Source organism: Toxotes jaculatrix, chromosome 15 (assembly GCF_017976425.1).
Source record: "Toxotes jaculatrix isolate fToxJac2 chromosome 15, fToxJac2.pri, whole genome shotgun sequence".
Lineage (NCBI taxonomy): Eukaryota > Metazoa > Chordata > Actinopteri > Toxotidae > Toxotes > Toxotes jaculatrix.
This window is the reverse complement of record NC_054408.1, coordinates 6,757,436-6,781,453: the sequence shown is the minus strand read 5'-3', so window position 1 is coordinate 6,781,453 and position 24,018 is coordinate 6,757,436. Positions and strand designations below refer to the sequence as shown.

Genomic DNA, 24,018 nt, shown 5'->3' with positions numbered 1-24,018 from the left:
CTGGAGAGCTAAATGGAGAGCAGTGTGTATCTGTAACCTCTGTCATATGGAGATATAGTCTGCCCGTCTTGCTCTGCCACAGAATAACTTTTAATCTTTACCTCACATTCCCTTAATAAAATGGCTAAAGATGTGGTGCACTGCACCAGATAACATGCTCCACATCGTTCCCAGGCAAAATGGCCTAGTTTGCCCAATGCAGCTGATGGCACTGGTACACTATATAGGTCCTCAAGATGTCAGAATCAATTTAACAGCATCAGTTGTGGGACAAGATGGCTCTCCCCTGCCGTTTGATGTTTCTTAGCTTGTGTGTCTCTGAAATCCTTTCCCACTTGTTTGATGGATGCTATTTATTTGTGTTGCCTCTGGCTGGGTCTTTGAAATACCAGGTGCTCACTGAGCACAGTCACAAGCACGCACACACACACACAGGTTGAAGTTAAGTTGTGTAAGCAGAATCCACCCAATACGCTGTGGTATTGCCATTTAGCAGGGAGAACTGGCATCATTCTGTCTGATAATAAAGCAAAAAATAATTTCTAATATATAATACAGAACAATCTGCAAAATACAAAATGTACCTAGCTCTTATTTTCTTGACTGCAACACTGTGTACATGAAATTATGTATGCAAACAGTGTTGTAAAGACAAAAAGACACCATTTTAAGTGCCATGTAAATTGGTATTTGGGAAAAAAAAAAAAAAAAAACACAAAAAAACATGAAAAATAAGAGAAAATATCTCTTTTCATCAAGCCTTCTGGCCTCTTGTCTGAAAACCTGTGTTCTTTATCACCAAATTTATGCCCAGTCAATTGAAACAGTGCAGCAAAGTCTCACTCTCTAAAGGCTGTCTGGTCAGTGAGACATAGACTGCACTCTCACAGAAGAGGTGACACAACATTCAGCTTTGCCCATAAAACATGTCCCAGCATGATCCGCTGTCAATAAGCATACTGATCATCTGGTGAATGAGGATATATGCATCATACCTGGAGCCTTTCCAGTGGCTGCAACTGTAACACAACCAAGACAGAGAGGCAGACTGACAGACAAATGACTGCTTCCTCATGCTCCGTCTGTTCACACAGACTGCCAAGGAGGACAAATGCTCTTTCCACTGGTACATGAGACGAGTGCAGCTCATGCGCACATAGCTGGCAGGAAATAACAGTATTCACACAGGAATTGTCACCAACATACTGGGCCATGTTCTGGCACAAACTCCTGCCACAATTTCCTCTCTCCTGTTTACTGAGATTAAGAAGAAACTGAGTGGGATTACACACTCCTTCACTTGACTTATCTCTTCAGTCTCTGCGCTGGCATTTGTTGACAACCGATAAACAAATGATGATAATCAGAGTTCCAAGATGAAGATGTTGAACAGGCATGCTAATCCCAAAAGCTACTGTCAAACTGGGAGCAGTTAACTCGGTGAGCAGTTAATCTAAAGCTTTTGGCTGAAGGAGTGGGTGTGTAAAATCATGCTGGGTTGGGGATCTAGCAAAGCAGGAGCCCCTTCACTTATTATGGCCCTGACTGGAGCAGGCTGACTCATGTCTCTAGCTGGATAACAGGTCTTAATAAAACATGATGGTCTGCCTGTCTGCACACTCCTACTCTTAATAATATCTGCTGTGCTTTGCCACCCCTGCATCCATTTCCTGTCTGGCTCTTCCTTCGAGACTTTTGGTCTATTTCATATCACTATATGTACATCTGGCAGATTGCTGTCTAGACTGAATAAACAATCTGATCCAGTTGATCTCACAGGACTGCTCACATCTCGTGCACTCTCCTCTTGTAGGTGATTTTGTTTTGTATTAGTTCATGTATATCTACAGTTTTTTTTATTCTTACTCTGATTTTTTTGCTCCTCTCCTGTTTTTTTCTCTGCAGACAATTTTGCCTTTTCTCCTTCTCTATCCACACAGAGACAAACTGACCTCAACCTTGACACATTGTGCGTGTGTGTGAGTGTGTGAAATCTTAAAATGATACAAGGGGTGTCACTGAGAAGATCCAGAGGGCAAACCTTGGTGGCAGGGCAGAAAAGGAGGGTTCCAAGGAATCAATAACCTCAGGCTTGGGAGGGAGAGGTCAAAAAGGTGTTCCATTCATTGGACCTCAGTACTCCCCAGTGAGCCACTGGGTTATCCATCACTCTGTATTTAGCTGAGGGGATAGAGGGCAGACACAGAGGGAGTAAGCAGCATTAGCTGCTCATTGCCAAAGAGGCTATGCTAAATTAATCACATGATCCTCCTGGATTACTAGAAGTAGGTAGCATTTATCATGGCTTTCCTACTGTTTCTTAGAGGTCATTTTTAAGTTGTTTTGATTTTTCATGATTTTTGTGTGAGTTTAGTCTATATAGCAGTTTAAACACTTGATTTTTTTCTTATTCCAGCTGGGTACACCTGTATAAAGTGCCAGCCTCTATTTTCGCTTGTAGCAGCCAAAGCTCCAATCTGCAGTGTAATTATGGCATGGTGGAGCACCAGGGGCTAATTAGTAGACCAGGTCTGTGGGGAAAGAAACAGGATGCTTCATTAACCTCTACTGGTCTATACTGCCACCATGAAAGCAACACTGAGAAACCCAGGAAAGCACTAAAGAACCTGTACTGTGTCTGTATTGTGAACAGATACAGAGCAATCAATGGAACATGGAATCCTGGCTTTAAAGCAACAGCAATATTATTATTCACTTTCTTGCCAAGAGTTAGAGAAGAAGGCTGATGCCAGTCTCATTAAGTATCTCTATTAAATATGACGCAGGAGCCAGGAAATGGTTAAATTGGCTTTGCATAAAGAATGGAAACAGTGGCGGAAACAGGTAGCCTGGGTCTGTCCAAAGGTACTGTCCATGGACCAAATTAACACATTATTCAATTAAAAGAACATCACCTACAAAAAAATAAAATCAAATAAAGTTGTCAGTACTGGCCACACTTACTGACAAGTAATTTCAGGGAAATGGCTTAGGATGACAGATGTTGTCAAAATCAAAATGAAGACTATGTTGGGGATTATCACTGTAAGATGAATACAAACGCTGAAAAACAACGGTTAGAGTGGGAGAGGAAAGCAGAAGTGCTCCCTGATTTGAGGGCTATTTTGGTTTGTAGCCCCTCTGGAGAGGAAGCTTTCCTCTCTGGCTCCAAAAAGAGCAGGTGGTTAATCAATTATGTGTTATCTCCAACTGCTGCAGCCCGCTGGACCCAGACAGACCCACACGGACACGAGCGCACATGCGCAAATGGACAGACGTCACCTGGCAGATCGACAGGCTGACAGTGAGACACACAAAGGCCTGACCAGACACATACAGGTGGTTTTGAAAGACAGTCTGACAAGCGCGCGTGAGCTATCGGCAGACAAACAGGAGGACACACACAGGCCGCCTGTCTGTAGATAGCGCCCACCTGCCAGCCCTGAAACATTTTAATCATTTGACGGCCAATTACTCTGGAGCCAGGCAGAGCAGAACAGAAACTCACACTTCACTTCCCCAGCACTCGCAGATGGCCCTGCAGGCTGGATCTCCACTGCCTGTCTTCACTCTACCTGTCTACTCAGCTAGCACTGCTCCCTTCTGATATGGGTGAAAAAGCAATGAAATAGGGTGTTTGGCGAGGCTTTACAGAAAGAGAGCAGGGGATATCCATCATTTATCAAAAATGAAACCACCAAAACATGACATGCCCTATCACACTATATATATGATAACATAAAAGAACACAAAGTGCTGTAAGAAATTTCAATATAACCCATTCTCTCCTTTACTCCTAAACACATACACAGACAAACAGGTGTGCAGAACTCTCCACAACATGTATCTATGTATGCAGTGTCCTTATAGTAAAACAAGTGGTTTCACAGTGACCAAATGGTATTTTTTACATTTTTTTTTTTTTTCAAAATTTGGAGAAAAAAATACTAGTACCATAAATTTTTCATTATTTTTATTTTTAAAATTAATTTTAAAATGTTTTTTTTTTTGTTTATTTAGAAATTTACAACATCAAAACATTACAAAAATGCAAAAAATATGTGGGAAAATCAGATTATAAAACTTCTCTGTGATCTGTGGTCTGGCCTTTGTGGTTTGGTTTGAACAGCAGGATGAGATCTGTCAGTTTCCTGACACCAGTGTAAATTCTAAACATTTTCAAAGTGGTTTGATGGCTTGACATGCCACAAAATGCTGTCAGTGTGTGACTGACAAGTGAAAACAATAGATAACTTTTGAAATCAAGCACTGTGTGATGCATGTCAAAGTCACCCTCAGTACTATTCAACTTTTACACTACTTGATTATTATTTGTCTCCCGCTTGACACTTTAAATGCTCAAGTAGGCAGAAATTTAAATAACAACAAAAGTACTTTAAAGTGACACTTCAAACTAAATCTGGATTTTAAATAGTTTTTTTTTTTTTTCAAATACTCATCCAGCATAAGCCTGAAAGGTGGCTGTTAAAAGTTTTTCCTTAAGGATTTTTTTCCTTAACAGAGACCAGATGTTGTAATCAGCTTTTGAATTATGGATTCCAAAAATTTATAATGTACAAAAAAATTGGAAAAATATTGAAAACCTCTGCTGTAAATGGACTGCATTATCAACCACTCAAAGTACTTTACACTACAAGCCACATTCACCCATTCATGCAAACATTCATACAGCGCTTTTCTATCTCACACACACACACACAGATAGTACATTGAGAGCAATTTGGGGTTCAGCGTCTTTAGCTTGAACTTCAACTTGCAGACTGGAGGAGCCAGGGATCGAACCACTGACCTTCCCATTAGTGGAAGGCTCACCACTATAGTCAAAGTTGCTCCACAAGCTCAACTACTAACAAATCATGTAGTTTTTCAGACATGAAAATATCTTTGGAAGTAACTGTAACTGATGTACGCAAGCTGACAACAGAAGCTATTGTGTGTGATGAACTTCAACGGACCAAGACCTTCAACTTTGTAGAGCAACATTTTAAATCTCTAAAGGTTAAGTATTTACAACAGAAAGTAAATAAATTTTACTACAAGAGGAATCTTGTGGAATATTACTTTAAATTTGCGACATCTTTCATATAATCAAGCCACTGTGCTAATTCCTCATTGTGTCATATAATCAATACAATCACTCTGACACTTTTTAAAAAGATATTAATCTTGGCTTGTGGTGGACAATGAACAACATTAGTGATATATGATAAACAATTTAAGTGATCTTCAACATAATTAATGTAACAGCAGAGGAAAAAAATCTGCATTATAATGGGAATAAATCATACTTATAGATCTTTGGCTTGTGAAACCTATCATCACTAGCAGGGCATTGTTATGAATGTCGTCACACAACCGTGGTAAAAGGGACGCTTCTACAGAATCATCTCATGACATTGCTCCTGTCACTGAGTGAACTGTTAGAATCAAATCAATGAAAACAATGAATATCACTGTACATTCATTTGACATATCTCCACGCTCCAAGTAACGAGTTAAATTACTTGGATCCTTTTTTTTGATGGTAAAAAGTGCACACAAAGCATGTTGAAGAACCAAACAAGATGATGTCGTCTTGGTGCAAAAGTTAAGCCAGGTTCGACTTCTGCGCCAGACATCCTTGCCGCGTTTTGCCCGGAGTCCTCTGCATTGGGATCTCCACTTTGGCAATGCAACTGTTTCACTGAATAGGAAACTGTGTTTTTTGAAACAGTGTCCTTGTTGGTCTCAACCTAGCCTACTGCCCCTCTCAGTTACTCTGTTAACCCTTCATTTGACTGGTCCTATTGTCAAAGGAAGACAACAATAGCTATTTTGGTTTGAGCGAATGAGGCAGATGAAGCAGTCTTTGGGTGTTCCATGTAATGGAGCACGGGGCTCAGAGGGAAGTCAGCCGTGTTTATCCCTCAGGTTATCCCTCTATCTAAATCTTTCCTCCAACTGATGATGAGGCTCTGGGGGACATGCTGCTTTAATGGGAATACTGCATATTTTACGTTCTCTCTTTTCTCTCTCATTTCTTCCCTTCTTCTCTACCCCATTTCTCTATTTTTATGTGTGCTCTCTTCCTCCCTCTGTTTGTGTGTGTGTGCCTCCATCAAGCCTAACTCTGCAACAGTATTTTCTCCATGAGTGTTTGTTGACAGCTATCCTCCCTCTCATAGCTTTAGACTCTATTGGCAGTCTCTCACAGCAAGGGCCCAGCCTTTTACACCACAACGCTATCAACAGCAGGCCAGCTGTTAGCAATGCCCGCTGCTTTCAGCTTATCTTTAAAGCCCAACCATTTGGATCACACCGACCATGAAGCAACAGCGGCGTCCATCATGTAGACGTCATTTAAAACTCATCTATCACTGGAGCAACATCATTAGTGCACCTCTACACATCAAACATGAGCCTCCCCTCATTTAAAATCCCATCACTTAGTCGTTTGACACAGCCATTGAAGAACAGACAAATGTGAAAACAATGAGGTGATACCGCGTGCATATGTGGCATTTGTTAAATGGATAAGGTTTAGTGATTCTCTACTAATACAATGCATTTCAACATCAAGAGGGACATTTGAATGAAAATTAAACAAGTCACACACACTAGTGCATGCGCACGCACACACAGCTCAGCCCTTATAGTTCAGATAAGATTAAAATTATGTATGTTCAGATGGCACCTTTCACATAAGCTGAACATATTTCACAGAATTATGCATGTGTGTGTGTGTGTGTGTGTGTGTGTGTGTGTGAGAGAGAGGCAGAAAAAAAGAAACAACCAACAGCACCAGCAGCATATTAATTATGTGGTGTGTTTACCTGGAGGCAGGCAGGCGCCCGGCCATGTGGTTTGTTGACGTCCACAGCTACAAGCTGCCATCCCCCAGCAGCGTCTTCATGGAACATCTGTGGCACAAGGACAGCACATGAGGGGCAGAACACACACACAAAAAAAACTTGCACACCATTCAAAGTACTGGACGAAACTCAAACACACACATCTACCCTTTGGCTACATCTTCATAAAACATCTGTGGCCACAAAAAAAGCTGAAGGCATACACACAGCTTCATACCCCCACAAAAACAGCAAGACAGTTACTAAATACAGTATGTAGGCCTAAGGACCTAACATTAGAAATAAAAAACAAACCAATATCAGCAGAGAGTTTCAAACTCACAAGGCAGCTGGTTCACTCATGAATATCTATAATTCTTCAAAAAAAAAAAAAAAAAAGGCAAAAAATAGTCATAAGCACTATCATGACAAGTGATCCCAAAATGCAAAGTCATTCAGACAGAAGAGTTAACTTGAAGTTTGAAGCCAATTTGCAAGTGTCATGAAACACAAACTACAGCTGAGGCTGACGGTGGCACAAGAAGAAAAGTCAGAGGATCACCAAATGGCATAAATGTTATAGCAATCCACCCAACAGCTGCTGGGACATTTCACTAAAAACAACATTGTTGGCATTAGAATTAAAGTCAGGAGATGATCCAAGTCATTCTAATTCATCATCTGGGAATGAACTTTGACCTGCTGGTGGAGGTGCTGCTGCCACGGGAAAAGTCAGGGGATTGTCAAAGTCTGCATCTTTAACTGTGACTGTGTGATGCTGAGAATGACATTCGATGCACCTTTGACAACCAAGTGGAATTTTAAGATTGTTGAGCTTTCTTAAAATTTTAAAACTTACAGTTCCATCACACAGCCAATACAAAAAGCTGCTGCTTGCTTCATCTTATACCTGTCACATCAGGGTCACATTTTATCACATACTAGCAAGACCGTGGCGCCCAATCCATAGCAAAGAGAATACTACCTCCAACCTGGATGTCAGACACACAGGGATGATATCATTCAACTTCAGACAAACCAAAGTAATGTAACTCTTAAACAACTTCACGTTCAGCCCTTAATTACAACTGAACCCATCAAAACTTGGAAGAAAAAGCCTGATCCTATGAAACAAAAGTGGATTAATCCATTGTCATTTTATCAACACAGTTAGGCTTTACAGCCTAATCTCTATTAAAAGCCTCAATAATCTGGAGACAGCATGGCAAAGTCAAAGAAAAGGGAGTGTGGCATGGGTTGTGTCTCCAAGGGCCACCTTATACCAGATTCCCTCTCTAGGGAACACAAAGAAGGGAGCATATTTTTTCAGCCTCAGTGACTGACAGTTAAGTGTTACACCACAGCTAATTAGTTTTTCCTCCTCTAAGATAAAGATTGGGGCATGACGATGTCATTACAATTAATTTTGACAATGGCAAGAAAGGCTTATTGTTTTCAAGGTCAGAGCAATATATGAAGTCTGTTTTCCATCAGGACTGAACTATCACAGGTATTAGTTCCATGAATTTCCAAGAAGTATCATTTTAAATACAGAGGAAATAATAGCACTGGAAACAGTGGAGTTCTTCACAAATTAAATTCAAACATACAACTACAGATATGACACAGTAACAGGCCAAAGATAGCTGCTCTTTCCAATCAACAAAATCAAAATGCAGATCCATGCATATTTATTGTTATATTTATTTTAGTTTTAGGTTACTGACATATATACAACACCTTATGCAGAGTTATTTATTTTCTGTGAATTCTACAGCCACCTTTGGTTTTCTGCCTCCTTTTCATCCCAGTTTTAAGCTGTAATGTAATCATAAATCATACATTTTGCGAAATAATTTCTCTGTCTCTCTCCTGATTTCTGCTGCTTCAAAACCACTTCCCAACCCTCTTTGTCAGTCCAGATGAGTCTACTGTAAATGTGGAAAAGGCGATCAAATGCATGTCACATCAAGAGAAAAATAAGCATTAATCAAGCCCAGAGTAACAACTCCTTTCACCTAAATACCTAAAAGGACATTTGTAAGACAGCTCAATAACTAAACCAGAAAAATTTCCAGCCAGTGCTAATCACTAACATAAATGGATGCAGTCTGGACTGAATTCTGGTGACAAATCTACAGGCATTTATAGAATAAACCTTATTATTGTTCTAATCATTTCTTTATGAGACTGAATGTCTTTTTAGGCCATAAAGTGTCAATATTCCTCATTATCTCACTCCAGTGAATGCTCTACGGCCTCATCTCATGAGAATTTACAAGTAGTGATAGTAAACACTGGATTTATAGATGCCTTTTATTGTCATTGTATTCAAGACACAACGAAATTGCAGATACTCATTCACAGTGGTGAACATACATACACTCAATTACACTACACTCATAAAAAAAAAAACCAATCATTCTACTAACAAGGAAACTAAAACAAAGCACAGAGCACCTTTTGAGGTAACATTCTTGTAATTTGCTTTTCAACAGCCATATTTCCCAAAATCTGTGAAATGCAAGTTGTTAAGTGGCCAATTTTGATGACTATGCACTGTTGCAATCGTTAAGAAAACAATTCCTTTGATTATCCTAAATCCACGCAACTCTGATGACCTGAACTTTGATAAATGCACAGATTTTTGCACTTTCTACCGAAGTGAACAGCTTTAAAGAAAGTCACCGCTCAGTCAGGTCAGATTTAGGCCCCATATAAAGTTGTTCACCAACCTGTGTTGTAGCAGTGGATGTGGTACTGCTCCTAGACCCCCACATCTGCTGAAACTGCACTCTGATTTCAGCAAATGTCTCAATGATGACTGCAATGAACACATTCTGTAAAAGAGAAAAAAAAGACAGTAAAACAGAGACAGTGAGAGAGAAAAAGTGTTGTGACAGTTAAAAACAAATGGCCAGCTGAAGGTCCATCACTGTGACGTGACATTCATTCTCTCATTAGCCAGAGAACATTCTACTAACAAGGGGAAGTCGTTATGTCTGTCGGTGAAAGATTAGGTTATGTCCATTAACCAACTACCCCCCGCTGCCATGCCATAGGAGCTGAAAGCATTATGAAAAGTGCAACAGAGAGAGACTGTCTCTAACCTTGACAAGCCACGCCAAGAAGAAAATGAGAGTTATAAAGTAGAAGTAAGAGCGCCAGCGAGGGAAACTGTCAATGGCCCTGTACATGAGGAACACCCAACCCTCCTGTGACGCAGCCTCATATACAGTAAAGATACTCGTTCCTAAACAAAGAGAGACAATAGAATCAGAGACATGTACAATCAGATGAAAAGCAGAGATTTGTTATTGCAACAAGTGTCAGCATTGGTCTTTTGCACTGGTCTAAGTCTTTCAAAAAGACAACATAGTACCCTTCTATGTAACGACAAGGCTTAGAATTATAACCGTTTGGCAGACTCATTAATGATGAACTGTTTTTAAATGCATGTCTTTGTCACTGTCATTGACAAATTTGGGTAGATGAAGCTAATAAAAGTAAAGTCTTCGAGCGGGCCAAATTAAACTCTTGGCTGTTTTCAGGTTAACGGACATTGAGTAAATTGGGTGAAATGAATTGAGTGCATATTTTAACAATCAGCCAAAGATTATTTCATTCAGAAAGAAACATCATTCAATTTTAATTTTATGTTTGAAAAGAATGAGAATGGACTCTGTCCTTTTGCCATTCAAAAAAAAGACCAACAGATTAATGAGTCCTTCTGTACATAAACAAGCTCCCTGATTGCATGATTGCATGTTTGTGAATGCTTATCTTTACGTGTATGTATTTGAATGCATCACTGAACTTGTATGTGTAGTTTATACCTAGTTCGTTGAAGCCACTGTAACCAAGTTCCTGTCGGCTGAGGCCCAGCTCTTCTAGGTCCATGCATTTGAAGCCATGAGGACACTGATAACCCTCTCCATCAGGGGAACAATGGGTGTCTGGGATGGCCAAGTTGTTCCATGTGACATTACTGACCAAAAGAAAGAAAAAGTAATTATTAAATTCCATGTTTGGAAAAAGAACAGAAAAATGTACACTGTAATGCGTGAATGCAGATCCTAACAGTAAAATGAAGACAGAGCTTGTGCAAGACACAACACACAATTTTTCTACAAGAAGCAAGTAAATGTAAAGATCCCAAGTTTTAAAAATCAGAGCAGTAAGGATTCAAACACATTCAGAGTACACAGACAGATTGCCCTGACTCTACTTCTCCCTGTCTCTTAGCCACAGGTGTTATTGCAGGAGCTGCTTGATTTCTTTAATGAAAATTAATGTCTTCAAATTGCCTGCCCAGACATTCATCCAAATTGTTTATTAAGGGGTACAGGATCAGAAGGGATAATTTATTGTACTATCACAAAGGGCAATCAGAGGCATAGCGGTGAATCCCAATAAAGCTAATTATACTCGGCTGAATAATATCATTGTGTCTTATCAAAGAAATCACTTTTCTTGATGGCAAAGAATGAATTCTCAAATGAGAGACCAAATAAACGGTAATAACATGAAAATGTCATTCTGTTTACATTAATTGGTCCAAAACATCTAATAACTTTAAAAATATTCAATAATGAGCTCATATAAATGTCATATATTTAAAAAAGAATATATATAATGTCATAAGAGGACTTTTTGATTTAGAATAACCCTGAAACACACAAACAATAACCATCACAATGTAGCTGTAAAGAAGTGTACAAAACACAAATGTCATCCAAATTCAGTTCAGTAGATCTAATTCCTCCTGCACACATCTGTGCATGTTATTCAGCCCCATGGGAGAAAAACAGCTAAGGTCAACTGCAGAAATCCTGACATCCAGAAGAGGAGGCCCTACGTTGTTCACAAATCCAAAACCTTTTTCATCTAATATCCATATCAGAAAATATCTCCCCTGCTATTTTTTTCCCAATTTCCATCAAATCCCTTGCGTGTGAAAAGCTAGGGAGCTTTGACATTGTGCCAAGGACATATGGCAGATACAGATTAGACACATCAGTCCCTGAGTGACATATTTCAAAAATACCCTATTTATATATACACATACATACACATACACACACACACACACACACACACACATATATATATATATATTTACACACACACACTTCTTAACAATTTTTTTAGACCACCACCACCAGTATGTTGTTTTAATGCTAAAATATTATTATTTTTATCCATTAATTTTCAGTTTTACTGTTGTACCAAAAAACTGAAAAAAATAGTAAAGCACATTATTAGTTCTTGATTGAGATGTCAAATTATAGTGATTTACTTGCATTCCTGAACAGAAAAATTTGTTTTAGTGGTTGAATGTCATGCTTGATTTTTCGGAGGGGGGTTCAGTTATTTAGTTGTTTCTATTTGTTATTTTCCAAATAAATAACAACATTTTTTAGTTTTAAACAAGTTTTTGAAAGATTTCTAAAATATTTATGTTTTCTCGCTTTTATGACAGGTGGTCTAATAAATTTGTTAAGCACTGTATATGAAAAGGAGCACACCAGCAGAGAAAAGCACAGCCTTCAAGCCGTCATGCAGATTGTTGTTACAGAGGGACATCAGAGCTATTAATGTGATAACGTCCTGTGCTATCTTTCCTGCTCCTAATGGTCAATATATGCAATAAATGCACCCCCTCGGGTGCTTAGGCACAAATCAGTATGGAGAGATGGATGGAGTAGCTGTTGAGCAGGAATGAGCTTAATACAAAGACTGGACAATGCTGGAAATTTTAATTATTATAATTAGTGTTAGCTCTCCCTACAGCCCGGGGCTTTAACAATGATGGCTGCTTCCCACAGCTTTTGTCTCCACAAGGATTCCTATTCTCTGCATCATATTATCATCGTCCTCAACTGAATAATTAAATTCAAAAATCTTCACAAATGTGTTTAAATACATTGCGCAGCAACATGTGCACAGACTGTAACACACCCCCAATACTGCTTCTCTGCCTGCCCACAAGTTTCCTGTTTTCCTGTATCCTGCTGCAAAAATATGCTGACCACCAATAATTTAAGCAAACAGTGTATTCTAGTAGTGAGCTCCTGCCTGTGAACCTGCTGAATTAATGTAATTAAAAAAGGAAAACAGGCCAAACTCACACCAAAATGGTTCCTAGAACTGGACATAGAATCAAGGTATAACATCCAATGCTTTACTTAAATAGTAGAAATGTGTAATTACTCTTTCTGGGTATCGTTAGTAACACAGTGATGGTTGAAGGTTCCAAACATTTGAACACCCAGAATTCCATAGAGCAGAAGAAAAAACAGCAGGAAGATAGACACACTCCAGATCTGTTCCCCCGATCGCCTGTGAAGCAGAAGAGTGACGAAAGTCATATGTCAGTGCCATATTTATACATGAACAACCATCCATTAACTGTGAAGACCATATATGAGAGAAGAGCTCATGACAGTATAGTACTTCAGAATGTTGGTGATGCGGGAGCGAGGAAGCTCAAAGCGGAAGTAGATCCTGAAGGCCCGGATCATAATGAGTGCTCGGGGGATTCTCAACATTCCCCATGGAGACATCTGATCCACAAGCTCTGCTATTTCAAACACCTAAAACACAGTGAAATAGAATTGTTATGAAGTAAAAACCAGATACTACAAGTAATTGTCTTATGTCAGGCTCTGCAAGCTCTTGCAGGAAAGAAAATGGCACTAAAATAAAAAAAAAGAAATGTTGCAATATACCTGCAGCACCAGGGACACCCAGATGAAAAACACCATGAATCCATCAAACATACACCAGCGATCTTTCACATAGGAGTTATCCCCCTGTGGAGAGGAGCAGAAAAGGAGACACCAAACGGTGTGAGAAAAAAAAGATTTTGAAGAGCAGGAAATGAGAACATGAATAACTAACTGAATATGAACATCATCATAATCCAGGGCCATTTTGTTCATGAAAGCTGATGCATTCTGCCAATTAAAAAAACATCCTGTGATGTTTTAAGGCTTTAATAACACTAGTTCTAAAAATCGCCCATATGGAGTGCCAAACGGTTACCTTCTGAAAATTTGACAGAAGGAGCTTTTTATTGTGACAGAAAGCCTTTGTGTGAAAAAGTAATCACATACCAATATTGAAGAAAAACAAGCAGAATCTGAAATTGCAGCGCCCATTCGACAGACTGACCGCAATATCCAAACAGCCATGTTTTCAACATTAGGCAAAAAATGATTAAGCCTCTGATGTGTGAACAAACTGAAATGTCATGAGGCCAGCAAAAATGGGCATACTTAATTACCACTTACAGAAACAGAGAGAGTCTGTAAGAAGCTCTTAAGGGGTCAGTCTTCCACGGGAAGAAAGGCTGCAAATAGGAGGGTGTGTTCTGAAACACTCTACAGATGTTTGATTACACACACTGACAAGCACAAAAGCATGCAATTACTCTGCATACCCCGCCATGCGGATCATTTGTTTTGTGCACGAACTTTAAACAACTAGCTACAAAATTCTTCCAAGTGTCGATCATACAGCTATGTCTACTCTGGCACACTGTAAAACACAAATTACTTAAAACTTAGAAACCAAAAAATTCATGTGTCACATGTGTGCCATTCACAGAAGCTGAATTTTACCTGATATACACAGAAAATCTACAGAAAAACACCTTCCCATTTTACAGACAAAGAAGTGCTTTATCTGCCTTCAAGAACTAAACAAAACACTGAGAGAAAGTAGATGAAATGTTCCAGTTTGTATGCTTTTTCTTTCTTGCATTGGTGATTCTAATTCTGTGTCCTCCACTGCCTCCCTGCTTGTTATCCTTGATTTGCCAATTAAGCTGTCCACACTTTTTATGGCAGTAATTATGGGCCTTTCATCTGCCAGCTGTCTGTTCCTGGATGCTTCTATAGAACATTATCTGTCTACCTTGGATATGAATTGTGTTGATTCATCTAAATTTACAGCTCAACTGCTAACGTTGACTTTAAAATGTGAACAAAATCTGAAGTGGCGCAAAAAGGCCGTACTGAATATTATTGACTTTGATTATGGATGAACATGTGGTCAATATGGTCTCTAATATTTCAGGGCTTCCCTTCAACCACTTACTATATTTAGCAGACCCTTGCTAAGTGGCTATGTTAAAACTGAAAATTAACTCTTCAGTGTCTCCATGTAGTTTGCCTGTATCAGTAATGTAGGGTTTGCCTCCACTGTCATCTGCGGATGTGCACATGAACTTCAATTTGTGTTATATGAATTAGTTTAGTGTGAAAGCCATGCCAGTGTCTCATCCCATTTAGGCTAAACAGTTATATGCTCCATGTCTTTTGTGTTTAGTTTCATCCAAATTCATTCCCAACTATTGGAAATATCCCGCTGACACAAAAATGGAATGCCATTTAGCCGCTGAAATTCATGAAATGTCTTCAGAGCATTTCTTCTGTAACAGCAGCTCCCAAGTCACAATGAAACAGTATTTTCATTCCTTAGTTTGATCTTTTGTTGCACATTTCCTTCCTGGTATTTTACTGTTAAAAGTTTCAGTATTGTGCCATGGAAAGTTGGCAAACAATGTGAATCAATATTTTTTTTAATCTTGCTGTAACTTTATTTTGGTAATGTGCTTCATGCGACAATCTGTCTTCTTCATGATTCTGACAGCAGGTACCTTGATGATTCCTCTGATGTGCATCTTGGCGATCATCTCGGCGGTGTAGAGGAACATGAGCAGTGTGTCCAGCGTGAACGTCACATACTGCAATGGAGGGTAATGCTCAAATGTCTTGGGGGTGTTCATACACACGGAGATGACACTGATGATAGCACAGGCCCGCAGCAAGGAGTGGACCCACTGCAGGAAGAAGGCAAAACAAGAACAAATGACATACTGCACTATAACATTTTGTTAGATTCTTTGTTGTTCAGATTTTTTGATATTCTTGCCCTATTTTAAAAAGACAACATTTCAAGAGAAACACATTTGCAAATGTGACTTCAAAATATTTAAAATATCTGGCATGAATGGAACAGAGATGACTGCACAGGATTTTATTGTGGTAAGCTCCGTCAGACACAATGTGTACAGTAAGTACACTCACTGGTTTATTGATCCAGAAGATGTCAGCACTGTCTGCGAGGGTTTCATCCGGCCCAAAGTCAGTCATGGGCTGGGCCTCGACCCGTGAGCTCTGTTTCCTCTTCAGCATGCTGGGGCTGGCCGTGCTATACAGAGAGTGGATCTGACAGAGAGAGGGAAGTGGACCACACAGTGACCAAAGCTAAATGAGGAACAGGGGAAAACTCTGGCTACATCCAAGTCTGGGCAGTGGCAGTACCACTTTTTGTCCAATCATGTGGACAATAAACTATATAAACAAATTTAATATATCTTTATCGCAGCTCAGAGGCGAAGCCGTTAACATGCCATATGTGGCCATGTTAACAGTGATGTTTTTAAAAAAATATCAGTGCACTTCTTAAAAAAATTAAGAACTGTATAAAGATTAGGTTAAACAATATATAGATACACTATTAAAGTATTAAATAAGCTGTGTATCAATAGTGGCTTCTGGATGTGATTACATGTAGCATTAAGCTTTAGTATTCTGTGACGTGTATTCTGTAAAGTTAACTACCCTGACTTGAATTGCCAGAACAGAGGTGTGTACTTTAAAATTAAACATGTGTTGCATTGTTGAATGGCCACCGTGATACACAACGCAGCACACATGGAACACAGGACAAGTGTACTCACACTGGAACAGCTCCAGTAACTTACCATTGGAAAAGATCATACATGATCTTCATCATATTGAACACCAAAGCGCCAGTAGATTAAGCTGTGTAACCTACTGTACAGTGTGAGCTGGTGTTAACCTGTGAATGTCCCTGATTGTGTGTATGTTTATGCGCATGTTTGTATGCAGAAAAAGAAAACTGTACAGGCCGTTTCAACTTAAGAACACAAGAAGAAATGACACTCTGAATGGAGACAAAGCGCACATACCAAAGGGAAAAGTAAAGCTGAAATTGCTCCAGCACTGCACATAACATGCGATCAGGCATACCCTGTAAATAACACACAACAGTTAGTCAACATTATGGCTTATATGATGTACAGTACACTACCCACATCTACAGTACGCTCATAGAGACAGGAATGCCCACCACGTCTGACATCAAGGCATATATGCGACACACTCTGTGAGTGAGTGACTGACTGAGGTGTTGTGGAAGAAGAGGATGAGGTGGAGCAGGGCCAGGTGACTCACTGTGAGGCTCCTCATTGGTGCGTTCATCCCCAGGTCACAGAGGGGTGGAGAGACCAACCAGAGAGAGAGACTAGAGATGCAAAAAGGAGAATGTCCTAAAGGCCTGGAGGTCCTGCGGCAGCAGTCAGTGAATAGTAGCAGTCATAAGAGCAGTAAAGAGGGGTGAGAGAACATATTCACAAGTGCTGCAAGGTGCAGCTTCAGATCATATCTATGGAATTCATTTGGTCCACCCAGCTTACATAAATACTTATTTCTCTTTTACCTCCACTGGTATGTAGCCATGAAGATAGTTCTGGTTATACTTGTCCACTTGTCAGGTTATACTTGAGATAGCTGTATCTGAGATCCCTGATGCTATCCCAATACATAGCAGTGAATGAAAATTTGTCTGTGGTGTTCTCACCACATTTGAAAAACATTTTCTTCTAAAAACAATGCCACTTTTATTCTAGATAGTTAAGATATCACTCTGACAAAGAGTTGTTTCAGTGACATCTGTTAAGGCTAGAGTTCTTACCCAGGGTACCAAAGAGATGTTTCTGTTAATTAATAAATAAATTAATAAATTAATTAATTTTTCAATGCTCTGAGCACCACAAGCAAATATCCATTCACCTTCATAATTCTGGGATAGAAAAAAATAATCTCAGAGACAAATACCATAGCAGATACACCTAAAGCCATCTCCATGAATAGAGAGGTATGTAAGAAATTGTGTGTTATGTAATTTGGGTAAACCAATCCTTCAAGAAAAACAGCAATGAAATGTAATTCAATAACGCAAGACAGTAGAGCTAAATCACTGGAAAAATTAAACTACTAAACAGAAAATCTGGAAAAGGTTTGTGTTTTAATTTTATGAGTTTCCATCAATGAAATGTGCTAATTTCACAAAGTGAAATCCAATAAAAGTGTCAAAAAGACTTTTATCTAAACTTACAATGAATAGTCCTTGTTGAGAACAGGCATGCTAAATGAAATCAGCATTTAGTCACTTTTACATTTTTCTTCTCTTTTCTTTTTTAACTGTTGAACAATAAGAAAATGAAAGGGTAGCTGCTGTCCCAATCAAAATGTTAAACAGAATAAATGACTGCAATAAATTAGATCTGAACCGTGAATGTTCTGAATTGAATGGAATTTAACAACACAAAGGGATTTTTTAAGTGACATCTTTCCAAAACCTGAATGATACAAAACTTTGTACACCTTTTTAAAAGCAGAAAAAAAGACTAAAAACACTTAGTTAGGATGGGAATGCAGACAGAACAATGTAACTGTATCACCCTTGTTTCTTTTTATGCTCTTACCAAGAAAAGAAACTGTCCATCCTATAAACCCCATGTAGTTAGAAGCAATTTCCCAGTGTAATTGCTACACTTAACATATGCAGATGGAGACATGAGGAAGAGTGAAAACAAAATTACAGGGTCTAAGTGCTATTATGTGGGAGTATAGGTGGCAAAGACTGCAATTACTTTCCCATTTGGAGAAAGGACATGTTCCTCACGGGCAGGATGTGATCACTGGGCAGATTAATTGTAACTGTGAGTATTTGTTGGAGGCTGCAAACTTTCTTTGCCGAAGTTGTATTCTTAAACAGTGTGCTGTGGCAGTATCGTCTTAATTACAACAGACAAGAGAAAGTTTAGTAGATGTGGGCAACACATTTGTGCAGTTCTTTAATTCTCCACCATAGCCTAGAGTAAGATTTAAGTTCAGATTCATACAAAGTGCTACAGAAAAGTATCAAGACATTTCCAAGGTAAATATGCACTCAAGGTAGGTGTACAGTGGTCACATTAACATTGATCCCTCTTTTCATTTCCAAATTTTGTTTTAAAGCATCCGTTAATTCCGTTATCTCCACTAATTTTACATGAAAAATAGATGTGTAAGGTGCCACAAGTAGTAACAAACAGTTATCATCCTCCTCTAGCTATTTTACAGAGCTTTTTAGTGTCTTTTTGTGCACTGTTTTGGTTTCACGCCCCACAAATCCAGCAACAGCAGGCAGATTGTTTAGCAGCATTCAGCAGCTAAAGAACGAGCTAGCCAGATATTTCCTTTAGGACTTGGTGGAGACCAAGACAGAACTAAAATTAGGGTAAATATTAGGTTTATATTGGGTAAATTGGGTTTGTAAAGGGGCCAGAGGCACAACTCTAAATGAATGTTAATGTTGCTCCATGTATAATGTGCAAACAGGCAAGTCTTTGCAAACACATTTAGCACATATAGGGTCACTACTTGAACAAACCTGCTGTCTCTGCTGTTTGGTGCTGGGCAGGTAGTGGGTTTAGCAGAGCTTTACCACTTAAAGCAGCTGCCTACTGCATCTGAAATTGACCATTATGAAACCAGTGAGAATAAACCAAAACAGTAAAGCTTCAGGCCTGTAAAACTAAAACAATGAAGTGAAAGATACTAAAATGCTACATAGAGCTGAGGGACAATGCAGAGTCAGGTAATGATACTATGAGTCACACTTTTCAAATCACATATAGTAATTCGACCTGTTGTTAAAATAAAAATATTGACAGTCTGACTTTTGATGGTATCAATATCATCCAGCCCTATTTTCTGTATAAGAAAAAGAAATCAACCCGATCTTTATAAACAACAAATGCTGTTAATTATTATTATCATTAAGCAGTGATGTTTAATTTGCATGTTAGAATGTTGTCTAACAGCTTTCAGCATTATTTCAAATCTGCAGCATTTCAAAGCATTGCCAGCTGCAGTGTTGTAAGCATATTTCAAAATGATTAAATCAATATAACGATCAGACAATACCTGCAGCAGATGGGATCACTGAAGGCCCTACTATGGCTGACCCACTGTGGCCTCGCAGGCTTCAGTGGGTCAGTGTAATCCTAAAACCATTTCGGGAAACTTATCACCCTCGTTAACATATATATGTAAAGATGCACACACCCGGACGTTAATCTGCAAATACATATTAATGTACCTGAATGAATGACATCGACCGAGCCAAGGTTACTATGGAAACGGAAGAGAGCTAAGGCGCTAAATTGGGCAAAAACAAGCTACACGCGGGACGTATACAAAAAAATGTGAGCAGCTACAGGTCCCAAACGAAGCTAATAGGTGAGGTGACAACCTGGCCACATGATTCCGTGGCAAATACACGACGTTATTTTATCAAGGCCTACTCCGGAGGATGAAAACCTCTCCACTTCCTGGAGAGTCAACATGCTAGCGTGCAGCAGCAGCACCAAGCGTCGGTCGCATCCGTAAAGCACAACAACTGGATGTTCAGTTGCGTACACGCCGCGTGTAACAGCTGAATAAGAAAACATACTGAATCACTTACGAGACGAGGATTTCCCTTATCCGCCGTGTCTCGTCCTGTCCATGACATCAGCTGTTTTCCGGGTGCGTTGGGATTGTGTGGGAGAAGGCGGGAGCGCGCAGGTTGAAATCACATCCACAGCACCGGCGCATGCAGCGGAGGCGCGCAGCCGTCTCCATGGTAACAGCTCAATGCTCCCCCCCCCCCCCCCCCCCCCCAAGTTGCTGCATCACAAGTCTCCCAAATACGTTTATTTAACGCGATTGTTTTCACTTGGTTTCGTATTGTGATGATATATTTTTTGTTATAATCAAATTAATCCACAGCATTTTCAGATAAAAAATATAATTTATTCTTCTTTTTTCTCCTCAAATTGCAGTTCTTCTATGTCATTAATCACAAGTTGAATGTAAATCTGTATATTTTTTTAATTTAATTTTTGATACAGTCTTTTTTCTGTTTCCAGGAAACAAAGCTAAGCAAAACAAACTTTTTATGAATGCCTGTGGCTGACATCTCCATAAATTATTGATCTGAGTACGGTGCTGTCAGGTCAATTCAGGGCAGTCAAGTATGTTAAAAAGATGACTAATCCAAAAAAAAAAAAGTTTTAATCGTGTGAGGAGAGCTGATTTGCATTTATTAGTATTTTATGGAACTGGTACGGGAAAAAAATGTATTTCAAGACAAGCAATCTATAGAAAAATATTGCTTGGTGAAATATACTATTCTCCTTGGTATGTAAGTGTAAAAAAACCTGACTATTGTTGTTGTTGTGACACATAGGCCTTTTGCACAGCAGACATTTTGACTTGTCATGGTAGGAAAAACACAGATGTTTCTAATAACGCTAACTCAGAGTGACAGAGAGCAATCATGAATAGCGAAGGAGCCTTAACACAAAGTGGCCAAATGGACTTCAGCCATCATATTCACACCTGTGCTTTTCCCATTATGTCATGTCAACATGTTTTCTGAGGAAAAAAACACCCAGCAGAGGCAGGGATTGATTTTGGCTCTCATGTATTATTAACAGCATCAAAAGGAAATACAGAAACAAAAGTACAGCACCATAGAGAGATCATCTGGAAAATGAAAGGGAAAAAAGAGAAGAAAAAAAAAACAGTCTGCTTCTAATTACATCTCAAACTGGTGACTTAACTTTTCATTTTGGCAGTTTTCCCCACTCCAGCTCCTGCCCAGGACTGTGCCTGAGAGTCAAGACTAATCAAAGGCACTTGTATGGAGAGGATTGCTGGCCTCTGAAGGGATTGAGCCAGTTCAGGCCAGCCTGCTGCTCTTTCTCTCCTTCTCTCCTTTTCTTTTCCCTCTCACTCTCTCTTCCTGTCCTGTCTGTTTAAGGAGAGAAAGATTGGGAAATTCCTTCAAGCTACTTTACTTCAGGTTTCTGTGGGATTTAAACATGCACACAGAGGTTTTGGTACAGTCCAGGTTAGTGCCATTGTTTCTGATTCTGCTCTCTACCGTGGAGGACACTTTGTTACAATCGGTGAGGTGAGTTTCCGCACAGCTTTGTTTTTTTTTTCTATTTATTTTTGGGGTAGTCTGGAGAGCAAGAAGGAAGAGGGAGGTGCAGAGTTTTGCTGACAAAGATAACATTTTGGAGAGCACAATGTGGAAAAGTTTAGAAGTGCCTATATATATGGTTTGCACTTTTGAGTTTTTTTGCGCAGTTTCTTTATATTGTTTTACCTGCCAAATGTCATAATGCTGCATGCCAAGTCATAGGGTAAAAGTCTGCTTCTTCATTTTTATTATTCAACATTGCACAGCACTTTTTTAAAACTTAAGGGCATTCGTTTATTTTTATTTGGATACTCAGCTGGCATGAAGTACTATAACCATGTTATGACAGCTTTCGTGGTCATGAGTTTGGTACAGAAGTATGTACAGTGACATTTTGGCTGGAGCAAGGGTTAGGCATTCCAAAAGCTTTTACTGAGCAATTATTTGTTGCCACAAACAAAATCAAAATAAGGAGGAAAATGCAAAAACCTCATTTATGTGAAAAACCTGTTACTGCAAATGGCGACCTTTCGCTTGTTTTTTTTTTTTTTTTTGCTTTCTAAAGTCAAGAATATTTAACTTGAGCCCTTAATACTGTAAAACCTTAGATTAAAAAAAATGTTACACTCAATCGGAATCAAGTTTGAAAATGGAAAGAATGATTTGAGTCAGTCACTGGAAAAAGTTAAAATGTGAATGTGAAATATTTGTCTCTGTTTATCTTGACCTTTTACAGTGGAGTCCCTGTAGGCAGAATTGTAAATACTGCCATGTGATTTAAACTTAACTCAGCTGCAGAGGGGGTGTTGACTCCAAGCAGGTGCACCATGCTTGTGTAATGATCATATTGTAAATGTCCTACAGTGCATAGTATTTATAGGACAGCAATGGCAAACCCACCTTTTTCCACAGAAAGCAGTAGTTCCTGTGAATCGTGGTGATCACAATGTTTTCTTCTGTTTTATCCAAATAACATTTCCCTTGCTTGTTTACCAGGTATGTCATCACAACAACTTGACAGTGTGAAAAACCGTAGGTGTGAAACAGTCAGTAATGAAGGCTCTGCTTTGTAAACTCAGTTCTATGAGCGCAAGAGAGAAGTGCTATGAAATGTCCATGTAATGCTTAGCCCACACAACATCCACAAAGTAAACAATTTCTTAGAGCATATGGATTAGGTTGGAGGGTTCCACGTGTACTCATAAAACTAGAGTAACAACATATCAGCTTTATTCTTTTTAACACATACTAGGCCCTCAAGCGAACCCTATGGTTCAGGGTACAAAAAAAGCTCCCAGGAACAAGACAAGGTGATGCATATTGAAGCTGGAGGTCACATGATGTTCTTGGGGTCCAGAGACTTTTTCCCACACACCACCATTACAAAACTCATACATATACAAATAACCTGTTTTGATTTTTCTGTTAAATCACCCACAGAACAGTACCAGGAAAAAAAAGGCTCATTTAATACCATTTAAAGGAATAATCTGAATTGGGCCCCTGCTTCTCTCACATTTTGTGCCATTTTAATAGTACCACTTTAAAGCAAAGTAATATATTACAGTGGCAATTGCAACTTTTAATTTGGCATGTTCTCATTTTGCACTTCAAGCATTTGAAAGGTTATTTAGTTAGATTCATTGGTGTGAAAATGTTTTTGCTAGCTTTCTTTGTTTTTCCCATGATGTTTTGTGGCTAAGAAACATCCCATGCAGTTGTAGAAACAAAGGTCAGATGGGCAGTAGTGTTGCTCTAGCTGTATGTGTAGCTAGGCTAACAGGGTAGCTCTTTTTCATATTACCTTGGTTTTGCAAGTTTTTTCTTTCTTTTTTCTATATTTGTATTTTTCCAACATTTGGTGATTTTACACAAGGTGAACAGCTTCTTCCATGTGTCCTTCTACCACTTGGAAAATATTCACAAAGCACAGTGAAAAAAAAAAAAGAATACTTTTACAGGACAGGGTAAGCCCACTAATAACAGCCTCTCATATTTCCATACTTTCTCACCCAGTGATAATGATGATTATGATGATGATGCTTTCACTCCA

At 39.1% G+C, this 24,018-nt stretch overlaps 2 protein-coding genes across 3 annotated transcripts in view; one reads left to right on the top strand and one right to left on the bottom strand.

Moving 5' to 3' along the window:
* nalcn (sodium leak channel, non-selective) overlaps positions 1–20,541 on the bottom strand; it is a 55,731-nt gene extending 35,190 nt beyond the window's left edge. Inside the window, exons 1-13 of one of the 2 annotated variants that reach the window (XM_041057145.1) lie at positions 20,460–20,541; positions 19,383–19,461; positions 17,120–17,189; positions 16,855–16,916; positions 15,947–16,087; positions 15,517–15,699; positions 13,583–13,666; positions 13,308–13,447; positions 13,065–13,193; positions 10,688–10,839; positions 9,962–10,104; positions 9,587–9,691; positions 6,834–6,920 (exon numbers count right to left, since the gene is read on the bottom strand). In XM_041057145.1, coding sequence (XP_040913079.1) covers positions 6,834–6,920; positions 9,587–9,691; positions 9,962–10,104; positions 10,688–10,839; positions 13,065–13,193; positions 13,308–13,447; positions 13,583–13,666; positions 15,517–15,699; positions 15,947–16,087; positions 16,855–16,896 — 1,206 coding nt within the window. In that variant the 5' untranslated portion in view covers positions 16,897–16,916; positions 17,120–17,189; positions 19,383–19,461; positions 20,460–20,541. Of the gene's footprint in view, positions 1–6,833; positions 6,921–9,586; positions 9,692–9,961; positions 10,105–10,687; positions 10,840–13,064; positions 13,194–13,307; positions 13,448–13,582; positions 13,667–15,516; positions 15,700–15,946; positions 16,088–16,854; positions 16,917–17,119; positions 17,190–19,382; positions 19,462–20,459 lie in introns of those variants that run through there. The other variant, XM_041057144.1, reaches the window with a different exon arrangement.
* A 1,130-nt stretch (positions 20,542–21,671) lies between these two features.
* Positions 21,672–24,018, top strand: part of itgbl1 (integrin, beta-like 1) — a 35,818-nt gene continuing 33,471 nt past the window's right edge. The window contains exon 1 of the mRNA XM_041057226.1: positions 21,672–21,953. Within this exon, the coding sequence (XP_040913160.1) occupies positions 21,862–21,953 (92 nt within the window). The 5' untranslated portion in view covers positions 21,672–21,861. The remainder of the gene's footprint in view (positions 21,954–24,018) is intronic.